At 44.0% G+C, this 23,795-nt stretch overlaps 1 protein-coding gene across 1 annotated transcript in view; it reads left to right on the top strand.

Moving 5' to 3' along the window:
• LOC135092969 (cell adhesion molecule Dscam1-like) overlaps positions 1-23,795 on the top strand; it is a 153,045-nt gene that overhangs the window by 122,026 nt on the left and 7,224 nt on the right. Inside the window, exons 11-33 of the mRNA XM_063991793.1 lie at positions 657-808; positions 3,814-3,924; positions 5,719-5,880; positions 8,441-8,725; positions 8,775-9,089; positions 10,570-10,692; positions 11,229-11,402; positions 13,194-13,341; positions 13,599-13,765; positions 14,244-14,375; positions 14,758-14,966; positions 15,369-15,532; positions 16,303-16,583; positions 17,363-17,503; positions 18,141-18,293; positions 18,653-18,786; positions 19,008-19,152; positions 19,839-19,983; positions 20,622-20,752; positions 21,122-21,354; positions 22,082-22,292; positions 22,384-22,527; positions 23,191-23,319. Coding sequence (XP_063847863.1) covers positions 657-808; positions 3,814-3,924; positions 5,719-5,880; positions 8,441-8,725; positions 8,775-9,089; positions 10,570-10,692; positions 11,229-11,402; positions 13,194-13,341; positions 13,599-13,765; positions 14,244-14,375; positions 14,758-14,966; positions 15,369-15,532; positions 16,303-16,583; positions 17,363-17,503; positions 18,141-18,293; positions 18,653-18,786; positions 19,008-19,152; positions 19,839-19,983; positions 20,622-20,752; positions 21,122-21,354; positions 22,082-22,292; positions 22,384-22,527; positions 23,191-23,319 — 3,989 coding nt within the window. The remainder of the gene's footprint in view (positions 1-656; positions 809-3,813; positions 3,925-5,718; positions 5,881-8,440; positions 8,726-8,774; positions 9,090-10,569; positions 10,693-11,228; positions 11,403-13,193; positions 13,342-13,598; positions 13,766-14,243; positions 14,376-14,757; positions 14,967-15,368; positions 15,533-16,302; positions 16,584-17,362; positions 17,504-18,140; positions 18,294-18,652; positions 18,787-19,007; positions 19,153-19,838; positions 19,984-20,621; positions 20,753-21,121; positions 21,355-22,081; positions 22,293-22,383; positions 22,528-23,190; positions 23,320-23,795) is intronic.

Genomic DNA, 23,795 nt, shown 5'->3' with positions numbered 1-23,795 from the left:
CACAAGCTTAAGTCCATAAATCTTTCTCTCACTTTCACACTTTCTTTCTCATTTTCTTTTTTTTCTCTCTCTCTCACAGGTCTCTGAATTTCGCGCCTCTCACTTTTCATGCTCTCTCTCTCTCTCTCTCTCTCTCTCTCTCTCTCTCTCTCTCTCTCTCTCTCTCTCTCTCTCTCTCTCTCTCTCTCTCTCTCTCTCTCTCTCTCTCTCTCTCTCATTTTCTCACTTTCTTTCTCTTATGAGGTTAGTTTTGGAGCTTCATGAGTATGGATGAGACTATTACTCGCTTTTCTCATTACTCTCTCTCTCTCTCTCTCTCTCTCTCTCTCTCTCTCTCTCTCTCTCTCTCTCTCTCTCTCTCTCTCTCTCTCTCTCTCTCTCTCTCTCAGTTACTTTCTTATTTCATCTTGTTTAAACTCATTTTTTTCATTAACTTTTTTATTCACTTTTTTTTATATTTTCCCTTTCTTTTCTGTCTAATTCACTCTTTCACTGTCACTTTTTCACTCCCTGTCTAATTCTTCCACTTAAACTTACTTTTCCCCCCTTTTTTTTCACTCCCTGTCTAATTCTCCCTTTAAACTTATCTTCTTCACCCAAACGCCCTTTCTTTCACTTCCCGCCTGTCTAATTCCCTTCTGCGTTGTCTCCGTCAGGCTGGTCTTGGGACAGTACGTAAGTGTGGACGGGGACGTTATCTCCCACGTCAACATCAGCTCTGTCTCAGCGCTGGACGGGGGACTGTACCGCTGTGGGGCCAAAAATGCACTGGGGACCGTCTTCCACGCAGCACGTCTCAATGTTTACGGTAAGACTTGGGTCATTATTGTACATTTCGACGTTTTATCGGGGCTACTTTTCAGAGACGCTAAAGGAAGAGTTATTGGGGGTTTAGTAATGCGTGGTTTTAGCAATAGATGAAGTGGATTAAGTGGAGATTATTGGGGTTTTTGTCAAGGGCGTTTGTGTGGTAGTAGTAGTGGTTTAAAAGGGTTTAGGGGAAGTTATTGAGAGTTTCTATGGTGTTTTCAAGGTTCCAGTGATAGATGAACAGGCTGTAGTGGACATTATGTGTTGTATTGGTAGGCGAATACGCTATAGTGGATATTATTTTTGGTTTCAAGTGTGTTTTTATTAATCTATTAGTAGTCTGACGGAGTGTGAGAAATATTGGGGATCTTCAGGAGTGTTTAAATGATTCTAATGAAGTTAATGTAGTTATGTAGTTAGTGCTAGGACACTAGAGAGCTTTAAGAGAAGATTGGACAAGTTTATGGATGGGGATAACAGATGGAAATAGGTAGGTGTGTTTCATACAGGGACTGCCACGTGTAAGCCTGGTCGCTTCTTGCAGCTTCCCTTATTTCTTATGTTCTTGTGTTCTTATGTTCTTAATGGGATTTTCAATAGGCTTTTTATTATCATAGGGATATTTTAAGAGTTCCTAATACTAGTTACTGTGGTTTTCAAGTGTGCTGTGTGATTCGAATGATACTTAAACAGGCTGAAGTGAAAGTAATTGAGGTTTACAAGCGCTCTCGTGATTCTAGTGATAGTTGAACAGGCCCTAGTGAAAGTTATTAGGATTTTCAAGGGTGTATAATCCCAGGATAGGCTACCACGGGTTTTGCATCATCAGCGTGAAAAACAGACGTGGAATTGTGACTCATCGTTTGCGTGGCCTTTGAAAATATTCCTGGCGAGAGAACAAAGTGATAGGGCTGAGGTGTTTAAAGGGAAGAGAAGAAGGGACGGGAAGGGGAAAAAAAAAGTATGAGAAGATGAAGATTGAAGGAAGGAAAGGGGAACGAGGGAATAAAGAACGATAGGTAAGGAGTGGTTAAAGAAACAAAGGGGCAGGAAATAAGGGAAAAAAAAACTATATTGAAGAAAAGAACGATGATAGGAAAGAAACAAAGAAAATGGGAGAAAAATTGTAGCAAAAAGATAAAGTGACAAAAAAGAAAAACACGAAAGAGAAGATGAAAAGGAAGAAAAACAGAAAAAGGTGAGAGAAACTTGGAATGCGAGTAAAGAATAAGAGAAAGTGAGGAGGAAGAGAGAAGCGAGAGTAAAAGGAATAAAAGAAGAGAGGGAAGGATTTCTGGTTAGGGTAAGGGAGGATTAAGCTAGTTAAGGAGGGAGGGAATGGGAGGGAGAGTGGAGGGAGGGAGAGAGCGAGAGAGGGACAGGTCACAGGATGGAGGGAAGAGAGGGGAAATAAAGAGAGGGAGAGGTGAAAGAGATAAAAGGGAAGAGGGGAGGAGGAGAAAGGATGATGAGAAGCACAAATGAATGTAGAGAGAGAGAGAGAGAGAGAGAGAGAGAGAGAGAGAGAGAGAGAGAGAGAGAGAGAGAGAGAGAGAGAGAGAGAGAGAGAGAGAGCAAGTAGTCAAAACACAGAGGAAAAAAAAGCAAAGATTTTAAAATACAGAAAAACAAAACATCAAAAAAAAAGAGAAAGAAAAAATGAAACAACAAGAGATACAAAAACGAGAACACAGAGAGAGAGAGAGAGAGAGAGAGAGAGAGAGAGAGAGAGAGAGAGAGAGAGAGAGAGAGAGAGAGAGACGAAGGAAAGTCAACAAGAAAACAAAATACCGTTGAGGATAAACAAATATAAAAGTAAAAGTACAAAAAGAGAGAGAAAAAAAAGAGAGAAAAAAATATGAAGAACGCTCAGACTCGCTTTTTCTTTCTTCTCTCCCTTTTCTCCCTCTCCCTCTCCCTCTCCCTCTCTTTCTCCCATCTCCCCCTTCCCCTCTCCCTCCCTAAAGACCACAGGCAGCCAATCACAGACTAGAATTGAGTTTTCCACGCCAGATCTCTCTCTCTCTCTCTCTCTCTCTCTCTCTCTCTCTCTCTCTCTCTCTCTCTCTCTCTCTCTCTCTCTCTCTCTCTCTCTCTCTCTCTCTCTCTCAGGAAATTGAGTGTCATACATTAATTAACTTTTGGTGGAAATAGAAAAAAAAAATATATAGAGATGAGTAAAAATAGAATGAATAAAAAAAGGGAATTATTTTGTTTTTGGGGACGAAAATAGATGAATAGAAATAAATGTTTTGGTGGCAGTTATACACGTTATTCATGAGCACATACACCACTGAATGCACGTCCATAGGCTCACAGATGAATGGTAAATATGTATGAGAGAGAGAGAGAGAGAGAGAGAGAGAGAGAGAGAGAGAGAGAGAGAGAGAGAGAGAGAGAGAGAGAGAGAGAGAGAGAGAGAATTACAGCCGCACAGATTTAAAGAGATAGAAACACGCAATTACAGAGAGAGAGAGAGAGAGAGAGAGAGAGAGAGAGAGAGAGAGAGAGAGAGAGAGAGAGAGAGAGAGAGAGAGAGAGAGAGAGAGAGAGAGAGAGTAAGGAATAAAAACACAAAAAAATAAATGTGGAAGAACAACACAGAAAAAATACATCAAAACAAAACAATAGGAAAAAAAAACAGACAGACAGACAGACAGACAGACAGACAGACAGACAGAATCAAAATTAAATAAATAAAACGAGAGAAAAGAGAAGGACAGATAGAGACAGACAAAACAGACAGACAGACAGACAGAACCAGAATTAAAGAAGAGATACAGACAGACAGACAGACAGACAGACAGACAGACAGACAGAAAGAACCAGAACAAATGAACACTTAAAGACTCCACCCACCAAAACAAAAGACAGACAGACGTACAAAAAGAACCAAAATACAGTAGCAACACTTACCTACACTACTCTACAAATCAACAGCAAAGAGTTTATAAAAAAACGGTAGACGGCACTTAATTAGCAGGTGTGCTGTGCCGTGAACAGGTGTGCCAGTGGTGCGGCCCATGGGAGACGTGACGGCTGTGGCAGGTGAACAGCTGATCCTCACCTGTCCTGTTGGCGGCTACCCCATCCACACACGCACCTGGTATAAAGGTAAGGGAGGAAATGAGTGAGGCAGGGAGAGAGTGTGTGATGTAGGGAGAGATAAAGCAGGTGAGTAAGGTCAGTGTGCATGTCAGTGGGGTGAGGCAGTGAGTGATGCAAGGAGTAAGCTAGTGAATGAGTGAGGCAATGGGTGGGTGCGTGTGGCAGCGGGATGAGGTAGTGAGGCAATGAGATAATGAGTGAATGTGTGAGTGTATGAGGCAGTAAGGTCTGTCAATAATTGGGTGAATGGGTGAGTTAGTGACGGTGCCAGTAGAGTGTGTAAGTCAGCCAGTCAGTCAGTCAGTCAGTCAGTGGAGTAAAAGGAAGAGAAAGAGTTATTTGTTCAGTTCGCCCGTCGGTCAGTCAGTCAGTCAGTAAGTGGATGAATGAGGGAGGAAGGTGAGGTGGATGAGTGAGTGAGTGGATGAATCTCCTATTTAGTTGGTTAGTCAGTTAGTTGAACAAATTAAAAGACAAAGTAAAAAAAAAAATAAAAGTATGGGAAGGATTTAATTAGCTAGTCAGTCAATTAAGGCAGTCATTCAGTCGGTCAGTCAATTAAGTCAGTCAGTCATTCAGTCAGTCAGTTGAGTTAGCGTATTGTGAAAGTGATTGATTGTGTGAATGAGTGTGATCAATAAATTCTCTCTCTCTCTCTCTCTCTCTCTCTCTCTCTCTCTCTCTCTCTCTCTCTCTCTCTCTCTCTCTCTCTCTCTCTCTCTCTCTCTCTCTCTCTCTCTCTCTCTCTCTCTCTCTATCTATCTATCTATCTATCTATCTGTCCGCGCATGTGTGTGTGTCGAGAGAGAGAGAGAGAGAGAAAGAGAGAGAGAGAGAGATGCAAAAATAGATAGTTGTAATGAAAGCTTATATTCGTTTGGTTACCAATATTAAAAGTCACGTATTAAAGTGTGGCCTGCAAATTTGTTCTCTGCTATTTCTCTCTCTCTCTCTCTCTCTCTCTCTCTCTCTCTCTCTCTCTCTCTCTCTCTCTCTCTCTCTCTCTCTCTCTCTCTCTCTCTCTCTCTCTCTCTCTCTCTCTCTCTCTCTCTCTCTCTCTCTCTCTCTCTCTCTCTGATCATTATTGGTCGCGGTGTCTGTCAATTAAAAAGTATTGCTAACGATCCTAACTACAATTACGATATCTAATTAAACGTGTGAGATTCTCTGTCATTTATTCTCAGGCAAAGATGAGATTTATTTTAGGTTGTTTATTAATTAGTTTAAATTTTTTATTGATTTATTTTATTTTACTAATTCATTTATTTTTTTTTTTTCCTATAGCCATCCCAAATTAATCTGGACACGCCCACTGCCTCCCGCCCCTCTCATCTGATTGGTCCTCTCATAATGCTGTTGCCATTTCCGTCACTGTATTATTTAGTGTCTCCTTAATTAAGCTGGTTCTCGAATTGTTATTAAGAAAACAATAGTAATATCAGTGTAAAGACTTTGGAAATATTACTGAAATCAACGTATTTAGTGTCATTTAGTCTCATTCACACAACCTTCCATTCACTCATTCATTTATTCATTCAAGTCTTGCAAGCCTTCACTCTTCATTCAGTATATTAGTCTTAAACATTCAGCGGTTCAATCAATCACTAATTCACTCAATCAGTCAGTCTGCCATTCATTCAGTCACTCATTCAGTCAATCAGTCAATCTTGCAAACTTTTCCTCTTTATTAATCCTCTAGTCATTTCTCAACCTCCCGTTTTCTTCACCTACTCACCCACCCAGCCACTCACCTCCCTGCCCCTACTCACCCCTTACTCACCCACTCTTGCACCCCCACAGAAGGGAAGCAGCTGCCCCTTAGTGTCCGCCAGGTGGTTCACGCTAACGGGTCCTTGGTGGTGAAGAACGTGCAGAAGGGAAGTGATGACGGCCGCTACTCTTGCTCCGCCTCCACCAACACCGGGGAGCGAAGTAGCCAATCGGTGCAGGTGAAGGTGCTTGGTACGTATCCTGACGAAGGCGATGAAGGAGGCGGTGACGATAGGCTGTGACTGTGAAGTGACTAAGGGTGGTGATACTGACGAAAGGGTGACGGGGGAAGCTGACGAAGGCGTTGATGGAGGGGGGGTAAGGGGATGATGACGAAAAGGGTGACGGGGACGCTGACGGGGTAAAGATTCTGACAGGAGAGATGACGAAGGGACAAGAGTGACATAAGTGTGACGGAGTGTTGATGGAGAGGGTGACGAGAGAGGAGAAAAAAAATGGCGGTATTGTGACGAAAAAGATGATAGGGTAGTGAGGAAAAAAGCAGAGAGAGAGAGAGAGAGAGAGAGAGAGAGAGAGAGAGAGAGAGAGAGAGGTTAAAGCTGTGAGAGGAATGTGGAGAGAGGAACGGATGAAAGGAGGATAAAGAGAGGAAGAAGGGAAGGAAGCAATGACAAAATAAGAAAAAAAAGAAAAAAATGGAACAGAAGGAAGAAATAAATATAAGAAATGAAGGAATGCAGTAAGAAGAAAAGAAGGAAGAGAAAGAGAATGACGAATAATAGGAAGGAGGCGACGTAGAGGGAAAAGTTGGAGTGAAAAAGAGAAAAAATAGATGAGAAGAAAGAGAGACAAAAAAATAGAGGAGGAGAAGGAAAGATAAACGGAGAAGAAGAGACAAACGGGACGAAATGGGAGAGAAAGGAAGATAAAACGAGGGAGAGGAAAGACGAGTGAAGATAGAAGCATAGCAAATGGGAGGGAAGAAAGAGGGAAGAACGAGAAAGAAGAGAATAAATAAGGGAGAAAGAGGAGAGTGAGATGCAGGGAACATATTTGGGTGAAGGTGTTGACAAGCGAGAGGGAGAGAGAGAGAGAGAGAGAGAGAGGAGAGAGAGAGAGAGAGAGAGAGAGAGAGAGAGAGAGAGAGAGAGAGAGAGACTTGTTAGGCGTTGAGACGAAAAACGTAAAAAGGACTAGTGATAGATAACGATAAAAGAGGAAATAAAGAAAAGAAGAAGTGAAAAAGAAAAAAAGGGAATCGCTGACTATGAGGAAAGATAAGAGAGAGAGAGAGAGAGAGAGAGAGAGAGAGAGAGAGAGAGAGAGAGAGAGAGAGAGAGATGACGAATAAATGGTGGAAGCAATAAGAGAAAATATGAAGTGAGGAATGGAAACGAATGGGAGGGAAAGAAACGAAGGAAGAAGAAAAGAAAAATGGGAAGGAGAATGGAGAAATAAAGAAAGATGGGGAAGGGAGAGAAGAACAGGACATAAAAAGGAAAAGGGGAGGGAGGGAAGAGAAGAAGGAAAAGTGATGGAAAGAATATATAAAAAAAAGGTGTAGAAAATGATAGATGGAAAGAAAGATATAGAATAGTAATCAGAGAGAGAGAGAGAGAGAGAGAGAGAGAGAGAGAGAGAGAGAGAGAGAGAGAGTAATGGATGTGAAGTATAGAAGTAAAAAGAGAAGTGAATGCAGAAAGGGGAGAGAGAAAATAAAAAAAAATATGACGGAAAAATGAAGGAATAAAAGAGAGAGAGAGAGAGAGAGAGAGAGAGAGAGAGAGAGAGAGAGAGAGAGAGAGAGAGAGAGAGAGAGAGAGAGAGAGAGAGATACGGACAAGGAGAAAATGATGATAAAAAGGAGGAACTGGAAAGGAAACGAAGAAAATTAAGAGAAAAGAAAAAGAGAACTTGAAAAAAATTTAAAAAGTAAAAAAATCTCACTCGATTAAAGATGAGAGAGAGAGAGAGAGAGAGAGAGAGAGAGAGAGAGAGAGAGAGAGAGAGAGAGAGAGAGAGAGAGAGAGAGAGAGTATTCAAGGCACACACGTAACTCGAACTAAAGAGCTCATTTCAGAAAGCCTCCTTGCTCTCTCTCTCTCTCTCTCTCTCTCTCTCTCTCTCTCTCTCTCTCTCTCTCTCTCTCTCTCTCTCTCTCTCTCTCTCTCTCTCTCTCTCTCTCTATTGTAATCATCTCTTCTCTCGCCTTTCAAATGTATTCCTGTATATTATGTGTGTGTGTGTGTGTGTGTGTGTGTGTGTGTGTGTGTGTGTGTGTGTGTGTGTGTGTGTGTGTGTGTGTGTGTGTGTGAATTTTTTATTGTCTTTTTTCTCTCACTTCTTCAATCATCTATTTATTCTCTCTGTTTTTTTTTTTCCTCCGTCCATCGATCTGTTTGTGCTTTCATGTTTATTCTGTCATATTTTTTTCCTCTCTGTTATATGTATTTTTTCTTCATTGTTTCCTATTTGTCTCTCACCGTCTTGCTGTCAAGTGTAATATTATGAAACACTGCAGCGCCGCACCTTCACTACATTCAAAAGGCTCTAGTTGAAGTGACACGGGTTTTTAAAGGTGTTGTTACGGCTCTAGTGACAGATTAACAAGATGTTTACATTACTAGCAGGACAAACACCCTTGAGAACCCGGCTAACCATCTCTGTGGCCTTGAAAATAGTGGTGAGGTACCAAAGCTTTTCTGAATACTAATCTTTATGTACGTCTGTATATGTGCGTATGTTTGTGTACGCGTGTGTGTGTGGCACCGCTGACGTGAGGCTGGCACAGTGCCGCCTCGTATCCTCCCCTTCAGTCAGGACCACCACCTGTCAGAGGGCAACCGCCTCACCCTCACCTGCGTGGTCACGGAGGGGGACCTGCCGCTGTCCATTACCTGGTACAAGGACGGGGTGCGCCTGGAGGGTCGCCCCCAGGTCAGCCAGCACACCTGGGGGGACTTCAACAGCCACCTGGGGATTGCCCACGTGCTCCCACACCACGCCGGGAACTACACGTGCCGGGCCAGCAACCGCGCCGCGTCCGACCAGCAGACGGCGGCCATCTATGTGAATGGTAAAGTGTTCCCTCCCTCCCTCTCCCTCTAACCGCCTCTCCCTTCCAGTCCCTCCCAGGATAGCGCCCTTCGACTTCAGGAAGAACGCGGCGGAGGGCATCAGGGTGCAGGTGAGCTGCGTGCTGGAGCAGGTGGATTTGCCCGTGTCCATCACCTGGCTCAAAGACGGCCAGCCCCTGTCCTCCCACCACGCCCACGGCACGCCCACGCTGGCCAGGCTGGGTCTGGAGGTGCGGATGTTGGATAAATACTCGAGTGGGTTGGTGATTCCACGCCTGCAGGCCGCCCATGCCGGCAACTATACCTGCCAGGCCACCAACGCCGCCCGCATGGCCACGCACACCGCCGCCCTCGCCGTCAGCGGTAATGTAGCCCCGCCTCGGGCCGCCCCGCCCCGCCCAGCATGGTGCAGTAGTGGTAGAGGCGCCGCCGCACTGCACCGTACACAGTAGTTGCTTGTCCTCTGCACCGGCTGCTCCGCCACACCGCACCGCACCGCACCGCACCGCATTTCACGCAGCCGAGCCCGCACCTCACCCTCACGACAGCCCGCTCCCCCACCACAGCCTCAGTCTCCCTCCCCCCCCACTGTGCCAGGTGAGGTGCGGGCTGTGGTGCGTGGTGCTGCTCACACACTGGTCGCTGCTGTGGCTGTGGCCCTCACGGCTTGTGTCCAGCTGTCCAGCGGTCCCCTCACGCCACTTTGATTCACCCGTCACCCCACGCCGTCACCCCACCACCCTCCCCTGCACCCCTGCGTCACCCCTCACAGCACTCATCAGGACAAAAAAAAAAAAAAAAAATAGTTGAGTAATGCCGCAAGGTCACAGCGGATGAAGTAAGGTCAGTGGTGAGTGCTGTACGAGGTCAGGTCATGCGGGGTCAGGTCAGCAGCAGCACCGTAGACTCGCACCGCACCAGCACCGCGCAGCTCAGCAGGCACAGCACCATCACTGCCACCATCACTCACTCACCATCACTTACCGTCACCATCACTCATTATCATTCACTATCACCATCACCATCACTCACTGTCATTATCACCATCGTCTCTTTCAATAAGCACCATCAACACTTAATATCTAGCAATGTTATCACCACCATTACCACTATCACTGTCACCATCATTCGCTCTCATCACTAACACCATCACCGCCATCAGTGCTATCATTATAATCAGCCGTGTAAACATCATAACCCTCATCACCATCCTTATCATCACACACCACACACACACACACACACACACACACAAACACCGGAATACGCGCGTGTGTAGCTTTCCTGTTTGTTGTCACCGTGTCACCACAGCTTCACCACACATCTCATCACTCACAGCCTTGGATGCATCATAAATAACAAAATCAAGCACCATTTGTAAATAAGCTCACCATTCAGTAACTTCCTAGATGAAAAGGGAGGAAATAAATTTGCACTTTCTTTAATTTTTCTACATTTTTCAGCTCCTTAAGGTGAAAATGTGAGAAAAAAAAAAATTTTCACTAATTCATATTTTTTTAACATTACGTTGAGAAAAGAATGATGGAAAATTAAACATTATTATTTTTTTCATTCTTAAAGTGGAAAAAAATAAGAAAAATCCAGATATTCACACAAATCCATATCTTCCACCTTTAAAAATTCGGTCATTATAGAAAACGAAACATTTCAACAGTGACTCATCTAAATATTTCTCAACTTAATTCCACCTTTACAACCACTCTCAATAAGGACCAAGACACGCTACCTCGATTGTTCAACGCGGGGCCCATTTTCTATCAACCTCCGTAGAAAAATGAGAGGTGAGGGGCGACTGTCCTAACCTGCGCTCTTCTCCCTTCAGTTCCCCCGCGCTGGGTGTCTGAACCCATGGACCAGAGTGTGGAGAGAGGAGGCGATGCGGTTATCCACTGCAAGACTGAAGGATTCCCACCGCCCAGAGTTGCGTGGCGGAAGGAGGCACATGGTAAGAGATTAAATAAATTTCTTGTACTTGTAAGAATATTAAGATCTTTTTCTAAACCTGTCAAACTCCCAAGATACATTGTGACAGGAAGAAGGAGCATTAAGATTAGATAAATTCATGTACAGGATGATGGTGCTTTCACGTATATTTGTTTCCCAGTCCCACTTGTAGGTCCGCTGGAGTGCTGCATCCTCCTGTTTGTTCGTGTGTTCTTACGAGCTAATATACCCACACCGCTGAGAAGCCGACCATTTTCCTTTCATCAAGTTAAATGTGGTGTGCGTTTTTTCTTAGAATTATTGCGCTTGGAAATCACCAGCACTAGAAAACGGAAAAGAATCACTATTAATAATTTGAGAGAGACGGAAAAAAAAAAAAATACTATCAGCAACAGAACATTAAAAAAAAGGAAGCAAAAGAATTACTATGACCAGGTTAACTTAAAAAAAAAAAAAAAGGTATCTCAACAAGAGAGAGAGAGTGAGAGAGAGGAACTATGGACACACTCACACAAGTAAACAACCCTTTCATCCCAGGGCCAGTGTCAGGGCGGTACCGGGACCTGATTGGCGGAAGTGGCGTGCAGCAGCTGGCCAATGGGACGCTGGTGCTGAGTCACGTGACCAAGGAGGCGGAGGGGCGGTACCTGTGTGAGGCTACGAATGGGATAGGGGCGGGGCAGAGCAAGGTGGTCAAACTAACTGTCAATGGTAAGTTGGGTAGTAATAGTGTTATACACTGGCCGCCAATGAAAGCGGCGCGTGTTATTTTTGTGTTAGTGGCGCGTGTTGTTTTTGTGTTTTTTCGTACCATGCATACCATTAAATTTGCCTTAATCATCTATTACTATCATTAAAAATATAATTTCTTTACCTTACCTAATATTTTGTGCTGTTTCCCTTCCTCTTTATGACAGATTCCAACCGACGTGGTACAGAATCTGCTAGTTTTTCCAGATATGTAGGTGACAGTTCTCCCCACACTTGCACGACCGCCTGCTTGAGCTTCGCTACACTGCTCGTGTCCAGATCCTGGAGCTTCTTTTTCATCATACTCCACACATTTTCAATCGGGTTTAGGTCTGGACTGTTTGCTGGCCAACTTTCAAAATAATTAAGTTCACACATGCCAAACCATTCCCTTACAATGTTGGCCGTATGGCATGACGCACCGTCCTGCATGAAGGTTTCACCGTTACACTTGTCGAAGCACTCTTCAAGATTGTCATGCAGCAGGTCAAGATATGTTTCTGTGTTCATTGACACTCCTTTGTCAAGCATAACTAAGTTGCCAACACCAAAGTAGCTGAAACACCCCCACACCATCACAGAGGAGGGATGCTTAACTGCGTTTACAGTGTCCGAGTTTCTTGGTCGGCGTACTCTTTTGTGTGGTGTTCCTGTCACATAGAACATGCTCTCATCTGACCACACTACTCTTCTCCACTTCTCTAATGGCCAGTCTTTATGGTCCTGAGCAAATCTGACTCTTTTAGCTTTGTGGGCGGGTGTAAGCAGTGGTTTCTTTGCAGCACGGTAACTTTTCATGTCGAGGTCCTCCAGTGTCCGCCGCTGTATTGTCCTTATGGAGACATGTGTCAGCAGATCAGGGTAATTTTGTTTAATTTCTCTTCCTGTGAGGAATGGCGAGACACTTATCTGACGCTTAATCAGTGTCAGTGTCCTCTTTGATAAAATACGGCTGCGTCCAGGGGCAGTTTTCTTCACTGGTGCTAATTTTCCGGTATTGTCTCTGCATCGCTTCAACCAGCGTTGTACTGTTCTTAGTGGGAGTCCTGTCTCCTTTGAAATATGCTTAGAGCCAAAACCACCCTTCCGGAGTGAGTCAATAAGGGCTATATTGACTGGGGATATTTGATGTTTACGTGCCATTGACACTTAAGTTTCCACACCAATATGAAAGAGAACGAAGAAAACTGACACACTGTGCGGGGGAGCGGGGTAAGCGAGTGTACTTCCTTACGTGAGCAAGTGACAACTGAGTGATAATTTTTTGAAGTGTGACGGTTGATAGATGTTTAAAGAGCCGGCCTATGTTGCCACTTCTAGATATTAGCCACATTCTTTTCAAATGAGCTACAGTTCTTCCCGCGCTATGAGATACGGGTTTGTTTATAATGCGCGCCACTTTCATTGGCGGCTGGGTGTAGTAATAGTACATGATAGGTTAGGTTATATTTGCTTGTTTATTTACCTATTTGTGTGTCTGTCTGTCTGTTTATGTACTTTTCTCCGCTATAACTCCCAGCAGCGCTATATAATTGAAAACTATTGAAATGCTAACATACATCCCTTTCTTTCCTCTCCCTATTTTTTTTTCCTCTTTAGCGCTTCCTAGATTCATTAATAATACATTACATCTTTCTCTCTTAAATCATAACTTCCAGTACCTCTAAACCTCTTAAAACTATTGAAATACTAACAAATACTAACATATATTCCTTTCCTTCCTCTCCCTCTCTCTCTCTCTCAACCCACCAGCGCCACCTAGATTCACAGTACGCAACACAAACGTCAGTGTAGGGACAGGGGGACACGCTGTCCTTCGGTGCCCCATCACGGGAGACCAGCCCATGACCCTCTCCTGGCTCAAGGATGGCACGCGCATCACACCCAAGGAATCCTATAGGTCGGGAATTTTGCTGGAGTATGCCTTAGAAATTTTTCGTTTTCTTTGGTTGTTTTTCAGATGGTGCTTTTTTTTTTAATATATTTATAGTCCTTTTCGTGCCATTATTATTATTATTATTATTATTGTAGTTGTTGATGTTGTATTCTTCGTCTTCGTCGTCGTTGTTGTTCTTGTTGTTATTATTGTTATTGCTCTTAAGAAACATATGAAGTAGTAGTAATAGTAGTAGTAGTCTTCATATCACTATTCCCCAGGTATGAGGTGCGGGAGAGCAGTGTGGGCGTGGGCGTGGGCGGCGAGCACGAGCGGGTGCTGGAGCTGGTGGTGACGGGCGTGACGCGGGAGGACGGTGGTCATTACGTGTGCACGGCAGAGAACCAGCACGGCCACGCCTCCAACACCGTCACGTTGCTGGTCCAGGGTGAGTGTGGTGGTGGTAATGGTAGTAGTGGTGGTAGTTGTTTCTTTGTTTCTTTTATTCGTTTCTCTCTTTTCTTGTTATCCACGCCTGCACACTTATGCTTTCCTTACTCCTCTTTCCCACCCTTTCTCACTCTCTCGCCCTCTCAGACATCACTAATCTTGTTCAGTCCTTGTGTGTTACTTTCTCACAGCCTAACCTAACTTCACTTTCCTTTTAGCTTTCATTCGTTAGCTTATCTTTCCTCTCCCCTCTCTCCCACAACTTTATCGTACTTTCTTTATATTTTCGTTTTTTTTTTCTTTCATCCTCTTCCATCTTCTCCCTCGCTTTTCCCTCCCTCAAATTTACAATCTTTCTTCCCCACTATTACTCTTGCTCTCACCTCCTTTTCCTTTCTCCTTCCGTGTCACTTCTAGCCTTCCTCTCCTCCCCTCTCCTCCCTCCCTCACTGACTCTCCTCTCCCTCCCCCCTCAGAACCGCCAGACCTGCCTCGCTCCTTGCACGTGCTAGAGAAGACCTCTCGTTCCGTCAGGCTGGCTTGGGAGGCTCCCCAGGACGGCAACTCCCCCATCACTAAATACACACTCAAGTTCACACGCCTGGGAGGTACGTGCGCACACACACACACACACACACACACACACACACACACAAAGAAAAAGGTATAGGGAAATATACAGGGACGGGTAAATGTTAAGATATTTGCTTGTATTCTTCCCCCTGCGCGAAGGCCAGGGATAAGACTCCGCCATTGCTCCGAAGTCCACTCACTCAGCTTTTTATCGCGTATACTTTGCCAAGATGGGTATTCGATCATACTGAGGAATATAGTGCTCAAATAATTCCACTGGTTTGTTCGTTATTGGCGTGAAGGTGGCTGTTACCTGCCGCAGTGTTACCTCCAGTGTTACCGTGTCACGCCAACATTCAAGCCCATCTTGCATTAATAGTAGTATGTTTAATCCATCTTATTTGTTTCTTCTCTCAGACTGGCAGCAGCAGAGTCAGCAGCAGCAGCAGCCACCACAACAGGGCCAGCAGAACCCGCCCCAGCAGCCGGCCGCAGCGGAGGGCACGCAGGAGGTGGCAGTGAGGGGCGAGGAGACAGAGGCGGCAGTGGAGGGCCTCATCCCAGCCACGCAGTACTTGTTTACCCTGCACGCCCACAATGCTATGGGTCCCTCCAAGCCCTCCGAGGTGAGAGAGAGAGAGAATATACACACAAGTCCCTAATAATAGTCAAATGTGCACCTCCTTCCCACACACACACACACACACAAACACACTGCTGGCACAGTCACCCACTGAGCATGCATATGAACACATAACACAAAAGATTTAATCACCAATTGCAATAAATCAAAGAAAATAAAACAATGCACTTGATAAAACACTTGATTATTGCTCCTTCCCTCTCTCCTTCCGCCTCCACTGCCCCCATTCCTCCGTCCATCTCCACTTCCCCCATTCCTCCGTCCACCTCCACCCATCCCTTCCTCCCCACAGCCTCTCCGGTATCAACACCCATTCATACCCCTATTTTTAAGTCAAGAATACAACAGTGACACCTCCATTCACCCACCCCGCCTCCCCCAACAGCCTCTGCAGGTGACCACGGAGGCTGAGGCACCTGGCGGGCCTCCTACAGAAGTGGAGGTGCGGGCGGCCTCCTCCACCAGCCTGAGGGTCACATGGTCGCCTCCCGAGCCTGCCCTTAGACACGGCAGGATCCTCGCCTACTACATCAGCTATGGCACGCTGGGGTGTGTCCGTGATCTGTAACTTAGGGTGGTTTTGTTATTTTATTTTGTTTGATATTTATTCATGTATTTATTTGTTTTTTTGTTTTGTTTTGTTTGTTTGTTTTTGGTGGTTCAGTTATTTTTATTTGTTTTCTCATTGGTGATTTTTTATTTATTTATTTATTTGTTTGTTTGTTTGTTTGTTTATGTTTTTTGTTGTGATTATATTCCTGTTTTGGCAATTACAGTAAAATCCCTCTCATCTGGCATTCGAGTATCCGGCACATTTTTCCCCGAGCCTTAAAATCAATAAAAAATCAATGTGTACTCATAAAATCGATTAAAATCCCCCCGCGAGGCATACTTTGTCCCTTCGCCACCAGAGCGCACTGCTTCGCGCCACCCGCGGCCCACTGCACTGTGTTTACTCAGTGACTCAGTACCGCGTGTGCACTGTTTATCGCCTGACGCCTTCATCATGCCTAAAGTTGTAGAAAAGAGGAAGCGTGTTGTGCTTACACTTAAGCAGCTGATCAGATCAGCTGATCTTTGTTATGGTAAGATGCGTGAGTGTAGGGTGGTGATTGTGGACATAATTTCACTTCTATTCAAGTACCCGGCATGTCGGCTGTCCCATTGATGCCGGATAAGAGGGATTTTATTGTATGTTATTTTATATATATTTTCTCTTACATACCTTTCTTTTTTTATTGATGTATTTATTCATACTTTAATTTTATTTATTCATTTATTTATTTACAACCATCTCTAACAAAACCTTTTCATTGCAGCACCACAAGTGACCAATTTCAAATCATGACAGTGGAGGCAGACAGCTGGTCCTCCCCTACTTCCTTCTCCTCCTCACCCTCCTCTGCCCCTACTTTATCCTCAGCCACCTCCTCTTCCTCCTCCTCCTCTTCATCCTCCTCCTCCTTCCCTGCCAGCTGCTGCTCTGCCCTGGTCACTGATCTGGATCCCTACACTCAATATGCAGTGGAAGTCCAGGCTGTGAACTCTCAAGGCACAGGTCCCCCCAGCCCACCTGTCACTGTTGCCACCCTAGAGGACGGTAGGTTGAAGGTGTGACATCTGGTTAGTTGCCTGGTTGAGTGAGTGGTTGGTTAGGTTTCACTGCAATAAGTAATTTTTTGTACCTCTAAATATATATATCAGATTTTTTTTTTATATATATATACTTGAGAGAGTAAAGTGTTTATTTTATTTTTTTCTCACTTAAACTAGGAATTCGTCTTTAATTGACTCAGTTTTCTTTTCTTTTTTCTTTTTGTTTATTTTTGTCTTAAGATGTGTGAGTGGAGAATTGGCACTTACAGAATCTTTATAAGTATCTACAAAGGTGATGAAAAGAATAGATTTTGCAGTGTCCAGCCAGTACAGTGTGTGGTGGTGGCTGCGGAACGAGGGAAGGTGTCTCGGAGTGGTTAGTGGTCAGGGGAAGGTGTGCCAGTAGCAGTGAAAGGGTTAAGTGGCTGATTGACTAGATGACTGATTGGTTCATTGCCTGGCTGCTTGATTGACTGATTGGTTGGTTGATTGGTTAGCTAAGTCATCAATAAACTGAAGATGAAGCAACAACTAGTCAGTACTTCACCCTTATGAACCAAATCAAATTCTACTTTTCAGGAAAATTAACTTAAAAAAAAACTCATTTTCAAAATTTTCATATTAAAAGTTGAAAAGTTGATGTGAATTTTCATACACTAACACTTAAGTCAACCACTTGATGATAATTTAATACAATAACAAAATATTAATAAACATAACATTACAATACACCCCACTGTTAACTCAACCCTAACCTAACCTAACTTAACCTGACCCAACCAGTGCCCTCCGCCCCACCCTCTGGTGTTCGCTGCACACCCATGACAGCCCACAGTGTCCTGGTGTCCTGGGAGGGCCTGTCACCTGCCCATGCCCGTGGCCACCTCACCGGCTACCGTGTTCTGTATGCCCCAGCTGATAGAGGTGAGTGGCAAGGGGGGTTGATGGAGGTTTTTTCCTGATAATTTTGGATATCATGATCTTTTCACTAGGAACTGGCATCTCCAGTGGGCCTTTATTTATTTATTTATTTATTTATTTATTTATTTATTTATTTATTTTTATTTATTTATTTTTTTTTGTGTTTTGTTGTCCTTGGTTTGAAAAATGTTCTCTAGTTTCCTTTTCCACTTAGATTCTCATTTTTCCTATGCCACCATCAGAATGTTCTCAGATTTTTCCTCTCTTTCACCCCTCCATTTCCTCTCATTTTCCTTATTTCACTCCTGGTACGTAACAAAAATTTTCCTTCTCTCATCACCTCTTCCTCTCTTTTCCCTAAATTTTCTCCTCTCACTCCTTCCTCTACTTCCTCTTATTTCCTTAAACCACCCTCAAAATCTAAGAAAATTTTCCCCCTTTCACTACCACCTCCTCTTGCTTCCCAACCTAACCAACCAACCTAACCTAACACTATGTACCCATCTTGTACATTACCTAAAAGTACCCTCACTTATTTCCCTATTTCACTCCTAAAATGTAACCAAATATTTCTTCTTTCACTCCACCTCTTTCTATCATTTCCTACCCTCACACAGCTAACTCCCTTTCTACTCCACAGTATCTGAGCTGAGTGGGGAGACGTCCTCAGCTGCCCCAGTACCCCTGAGAGGCCTGCGTCCCTACACCAACTACTCTGTGCAGGTGGCAGGGCTGACCAAGGTGGGGGAGGGCCCTGCCAGCGAGCCCCACTTCTGCACCACAGAGGAGGATGGTGAGTGGATCAGCAGGAAGAGGAGGAGGAGGAAAAGAAGAGCTAGTAGAGGAAGTGGAGAAAGAGGAAAAGGAAGAATAATTTTTTGATACTGGAAGAAATGAAGGAGAAAGTGGAAGAAAAGATAGAGGAAGGAGTGGAAGAAGAGAATTCATTGACCACAAAGATACAGACTAACAAGATACAATGAGCACAGTTTAGGTTACAGTCCACATCTATCTATCTATCCACATACAGGCCAACATTCTCCACGAGACACAGCCCAGACAAGACACCACACACACACACACACACATCATTCACTGTTAGCCCCACTGTAAGAGCCATCAATACATTCACTACCTCCTCTTCCCCTACAGTGCCTGGGCCGCCAGCAGGTGTGAAGGTGGCTGTGGTGCGGCCTGGCACAGTAGTGGTGTCCTGGCTGCCTCCTATCAGCAGCAACGGGCGCCTGCTGACCTACTTCATCACCCTCAGAGGCCGTGAGGTGAAGGTAAGGAGGGAAATTGTTGATAAGAGGTAATAAGGAAAGAAGAGATTAGAAGCTGTGAGATGAAGATAAGGAGAGAAATTGTAGATAAGAGTTTGTGATAAGGAAAGAATTTGTAAAGGGCCTGCATATTCATAGCCAGACATGTTACCCACTCTACCTCAGGACTTATATAATAGAAAGCTGGATCTTTTAAGGGTAACTAATTCATTTTTGTGTTTCAGCGGTCTGTGGTACGTGCTCCGATGACAAGACACGAGGTGATTTTACCCCCTGGTTCAGGCAAGATTCAGGTGACGGTGGCAGCCAGCACCAGGATAGGGGAAGGCCAGCCCTCCTCACCCATCACCTTAAATCCATCAAATACAGGTAAATCAGTCTCAGCTTTAATGGTTCCTCTGCTTCTTTTGCTTCACCCATCGCTTGCTTGTCTTCCTCCAGCTTCCTCCTCTTCCCCACACACTCCTCATCTCTTCTCATCTCTTAACTTTATCCCCAAAATGGATGTGCACTGTTTTTGATAGGCTTATTTGTCACTTTTCCTTCACACACTCCTCTTTTTCCCCTTCACACTGTTCCTTTCTCCCAACTCTTTACTCCTTTCTTCCAACTCTTTACTCCTTCCTCTCCAATCTTCACTCCTTCTTTCTTTATCTTTCTCTCCATTCCTACATGTCGTTACTTCCTTCTACGCAGTTCTCTCCTTCCTTTCTACTCTTCCCTTCTTCCTTCTCACACTTCACTCCCTCCTTCCCACACTCTTTCATTATTCACACATTTTTCTTCCTTCTTATTCTTTGCTTTTTCCTTCACTGCAGACTATTCTTCCTTTTTTGGCTCCTTTAATGTGTATTCTCTCTCTCTCTCTCTCTCTCTCTCTCTCTCTCTCTCTCTCTCTCTCTCTCTCTCTCTCTCTCTCTCTCTCTCTCTCTCTCTCTCTCTCTCTCTCTCTCTCTCTCTCTCTCTCTCTCTCTCTCTCTCTCACACACCAGCCATTACATAGAAAAAATAATTACTTTTACATTTTTTATACCCTCTGCCTGTCCCTCTTGCAGTTCCGGCCCGTGTCGTGTCCTGGGGTGGGGCGACCAAGGTACATTGGGAGGAGGATGTGTCCCTGCGCTGCGAGACGGTAGGGGAACCGCCCCCATCCCGCTCCTGGCTGAGGGACGGGGCTGTTATAGAAGATGGTTCTCACAAGTAAGTCCGTTATTTTTTTCTTTGTTTATTTATTTTCTTTAGTCTAGCGGAACGAAAGAATTTAAAAAAAGGTCCATTGAAGTGCCAGTTTTATTTTTATTTTTATTTTATTTTTTTTTTTGTGGGGGTTTGTGTTTGGTAAGTGTTTGGTTTTGTTTATAGTTTGATTTGTGGTTTCATTGTTTTGTTTTTGTGTTAGAATGGTATGCTTTTTCTTTTTTTCTTTTTTCTTTTTTCTTTCTTTCTTTATTTTTTTTTTTTTTTTTTGTGTGTTTCTTGTAAATGTTTGTTTTTAATTTATTCATAGTGAAGGTTGATTGGTTTGTTGACTGACTGGTTGATTGATTGGTGCTACAACTCTTACTCCTGTCACTGAAGAGAGGAGTTTCAAGGCCCCTGCAAACCTGTCTCGGCTCTTCACTATTTTTTTATTTTTCATGGAAGGGAATGTGTGCAAACTTTTTTTCTCTAGAATTTTTTATTTATTTTTTATTTTTTTTGTCATTGGCTGTCCCTTGTGCATTAAAAAGTAACTACTACTACTACTACTACTACTACTACTACTACTACTACTACTACTACTACTACTACTACTACTACTACTACTACTACTACTACTACCACCACTACTCCTCCAGGCGGGTGTCCAGCTACCCTGACGGAACTCTGGTGTTGAGAGACGTGCGAAGAGACGACTCAGGAAACTACACATGCAAAGTGACCAACCTGCACGGGGACGACCACATCACCTACACCCTCACTGTGCAGGGTAGGCAGGGTGTCAGGGTACCAGAGAGGATTGGAAGGGATTGACAAGGGTACCCTAAATTTTTAAAGGAATACAAGGAAAATGAAAGGAATAATAAAGGATTTAAAGGAATGAAAGAGATTTAATAGGTCTGAAGGATGTTAAGGAGGTTTGAATGGTTATTTATGTCTGATTGTAAAGGATTTGTTGTAATTTTTGACCCCCAAAAAATATTGTAATGTGTTTATTAAGTGAAAACGTACCTTTGATCAGTAAAACTATCTATCTATCTATCAATCTATAATTCATGCAGGGACTGCCCACATACACGTAATATCTTGCGGCTTCTCATATTTTCTCATTCTTACAACCATACCCTTCCTTCTCCAGTCCCCCCATCACCACCACACATCCACGTCACCAAGACCGGCTCCACCACCCTGACTGTCACCTGGAGGACTGGTGACGACGGGGGTGCACCTCTCCTGGGCCTCACTGTGTCTTACAAGCGTGACTATGGGGAGTGGCAGGAAGAAACAGTGCCCCCTACACAGACATCCCATGAACTGAGGGGCCTCTTCTGTGGTAGCCCATATGATCTGTATGTCACTGCGTATAATAAGGTAAGGTTTGTTTATATCAGTAGGCCTGGCTATGGATGTATGTGACCAGTTGTATGCCTAAGCTCTGGGGGCTGATGGGGGTAAGAGTGTGAATGATGTGTGTGTGTGTGTGTGTGTGTGGGATTGCTGGTCTGGTATGTAGGTAGATGTAAGGGTGACTCCAGCAAAGGGCAAGGAAAAGGTTTTAAAAAGGTGTAATCAAGGTGTCATTTCCCTAGAGAGTATAGTCTGAAGTGTATCGGAAGTTATAAGTGTCTTGAAATCTCTCTTGTGATATGGTTCAGATTCAAGATTTGGTTGTGTTGTAATTTGGTTCCTCTTCTACCTCTGTTATTATTATGTACTTCCTATTTATTCTTTAAGTTAGTCAACTAGTCTATACTAGCACTTCATTGAGCCTTTTTTTTTTTCTTGCCCTTGGCTGAACCCCCCCTCTTACATAAAAAAATAAATAAAACCCTAAATCATCTATCAGTCAGTCAGTCAATCAGTCAGTCTGTCTTTCAGTCAATCTGTCTGTCAGTCAGTCAGTCTGTCAGTCAGTCAGTCAGTCTGTCTGTCTGTCAGTCAATCAATCGGTCAGTCAGTCAGTAAGTCAGTGCCATAAGTCAAGCTATCAGTCTATTATTCAATCAATTAAGAAACCAACCAATTAATCAGTCAGTCACTCACTCAGCCAATTAACCAATCAACCAGTTAACTAGCCAGTCACTCCCTCCCATCCCAGGTAGGAGAAGGCCGGCCATCGGAGAGCCTGCGCACCAAGACAGCCGGCTCCCCCCCACTGGCAGGCCGGCGGGAGGGAGCAGTTCGGGTCAACACCACCTGGGTTGCAGTGTCCCTGGCCCAGTGGAGCGATGGGGGGTGTCCCATCAGCCGGTACAATGTTGTCTACAGGCGAACCAGTGCTGTTACCTGGATTGTGGGTGAGGACAGAGGTAGTGTAGTGAACCTTTTGTTGCTGTCATGTAATTCTCTCTCTTCTTCCCTTTTGTCATCCAAACTAATGAACTCCACTCCCATCCACAGTATCCGAGAGGGTGGAGGGGGGCCGGCCAGTGGAGATAGGGGGCCTCACACCCTCCACCCATTACCTGGTGCGGGTGACTGCTTACAACTCTGCCGGAAGCACCACGCAGGACTACCCTTTCACCACCATGCCCCTTCCTGGAGGTGAGAGGGAGAGAGAGGGGAAGGGGGGAGTGCTTGTGTGTGTTGGGTTTTCAGTAGCATGAGAAGAGAGGAATGAAGGAAACAGGAGAAATGAAAAGGAAAGGAAAGAATACATGGAAAAAAAAATGGGAGGAAGGAAAGATGAGAGAGAGAGAGAGAGAGAGAGAGAGAGAGAGAGAGAGAGAGAGAGAGAGAGAGAGAGAGAGAGAGAGAGAGAATTTTATATTACACTTCAGTTTCAGCTAATTCTCCTCTTCTTCTCTTTCCTTTCCCTTTCTCTCCTTCCCCCTCTCCCTCTTATATTCATCCTTTTTTCCTTTTCTCTCTTTCCTTATCTCCTCTCTCTTCTTACTCCTTCATATTTCTCATCCTTTATTCTTCCTTAATATTTCTTATTAAATATTTTCCTTTTCCCATTTCTTCCTCATTTCTTCCATTCCCTTATTTATTACCATCTATCTTGTACCATCTATCTATTCTTCATCTATATCCTTCAATCCTTTATCTATCTTATATCCTGTTCTTTATCTACCCTTTTATCATTCATCCAATCCTTCATCTCCTCTCCTTTATCATTTTTTCTTCCATTTCTACCATATCTCTTCCCTTCAACATATCGTTTTATCTTCTATATATAATCTTTTCCTCATTTCCCTCCCCCAGGCCCCTCCTCCCCTGGGTTAGTGATGCCTGGGGTGGCCATGACGGATGTGAGGGTCCTGCTCCCCGTGGTTGCCTCCTCCCTCGCCCTGCTGGCCACTCTTGTCACTGTTTGTGTTTGCGTCAGGAAGAGTAAGTGGTGGTGGTGGTGGTGGTGGTGTGTTTTTATGGTGTTTATTGTTATTACTCTGTTTATTGGTACTTATTCATATTTTTCCCTTTTTTTTTTTCTTTTTGTTTGCTTCCCTCTTATTTCTTCCTTCTCCATCCTTCCTCTTGTTTAATTTTTCATATCCTTCCTTCTTTCCTTCCTCTTATTCTGTCTTCCTCTTTTTCTCCCATTTCTTGCTTTGTTTCTATTTTCTTTTTATTTTCTCATGTCTGTTTTCTATTTTTCAACTTTTTTTTTCCTATCCTTCTCTTCCTACACAATTGTTCTTTCTCATTTTCCCTTCTCCTTTTTGTACTACCTCTGCTTTTCATCTCTTCTGCCATACGTCATTCTTTTCTTCTCCTTCACCACTTTTTATTTATCATTCTCCCTCCCTCTTTACCTTTCTTCATCCTGTGCATCCCTCATCTTTTTCTACCCTGTCTTCTGTATCTTC

The sequence above is a fragment of the Scylla paramamosain genome, chromosome 41, assembly GCF_035594125.1.
Source record: "Scylla paramamosain isolate STU-SP2022 chromosome 41, ASM3559412v1, whole genome shotgun sequence".
In the NCBI taxonomy this organism is placed as follows: domain Eukaryota; kingdom Metazoa; phylum Arthropoda; class Malacostraca; order Decapoda; family Portunidae; genus Scylla; species Scylla paramamosain.
Note: the sequence above shows the minus strand (reverse complement) of the source record. Positions and strands in the feature narration are given on the sequence as shown.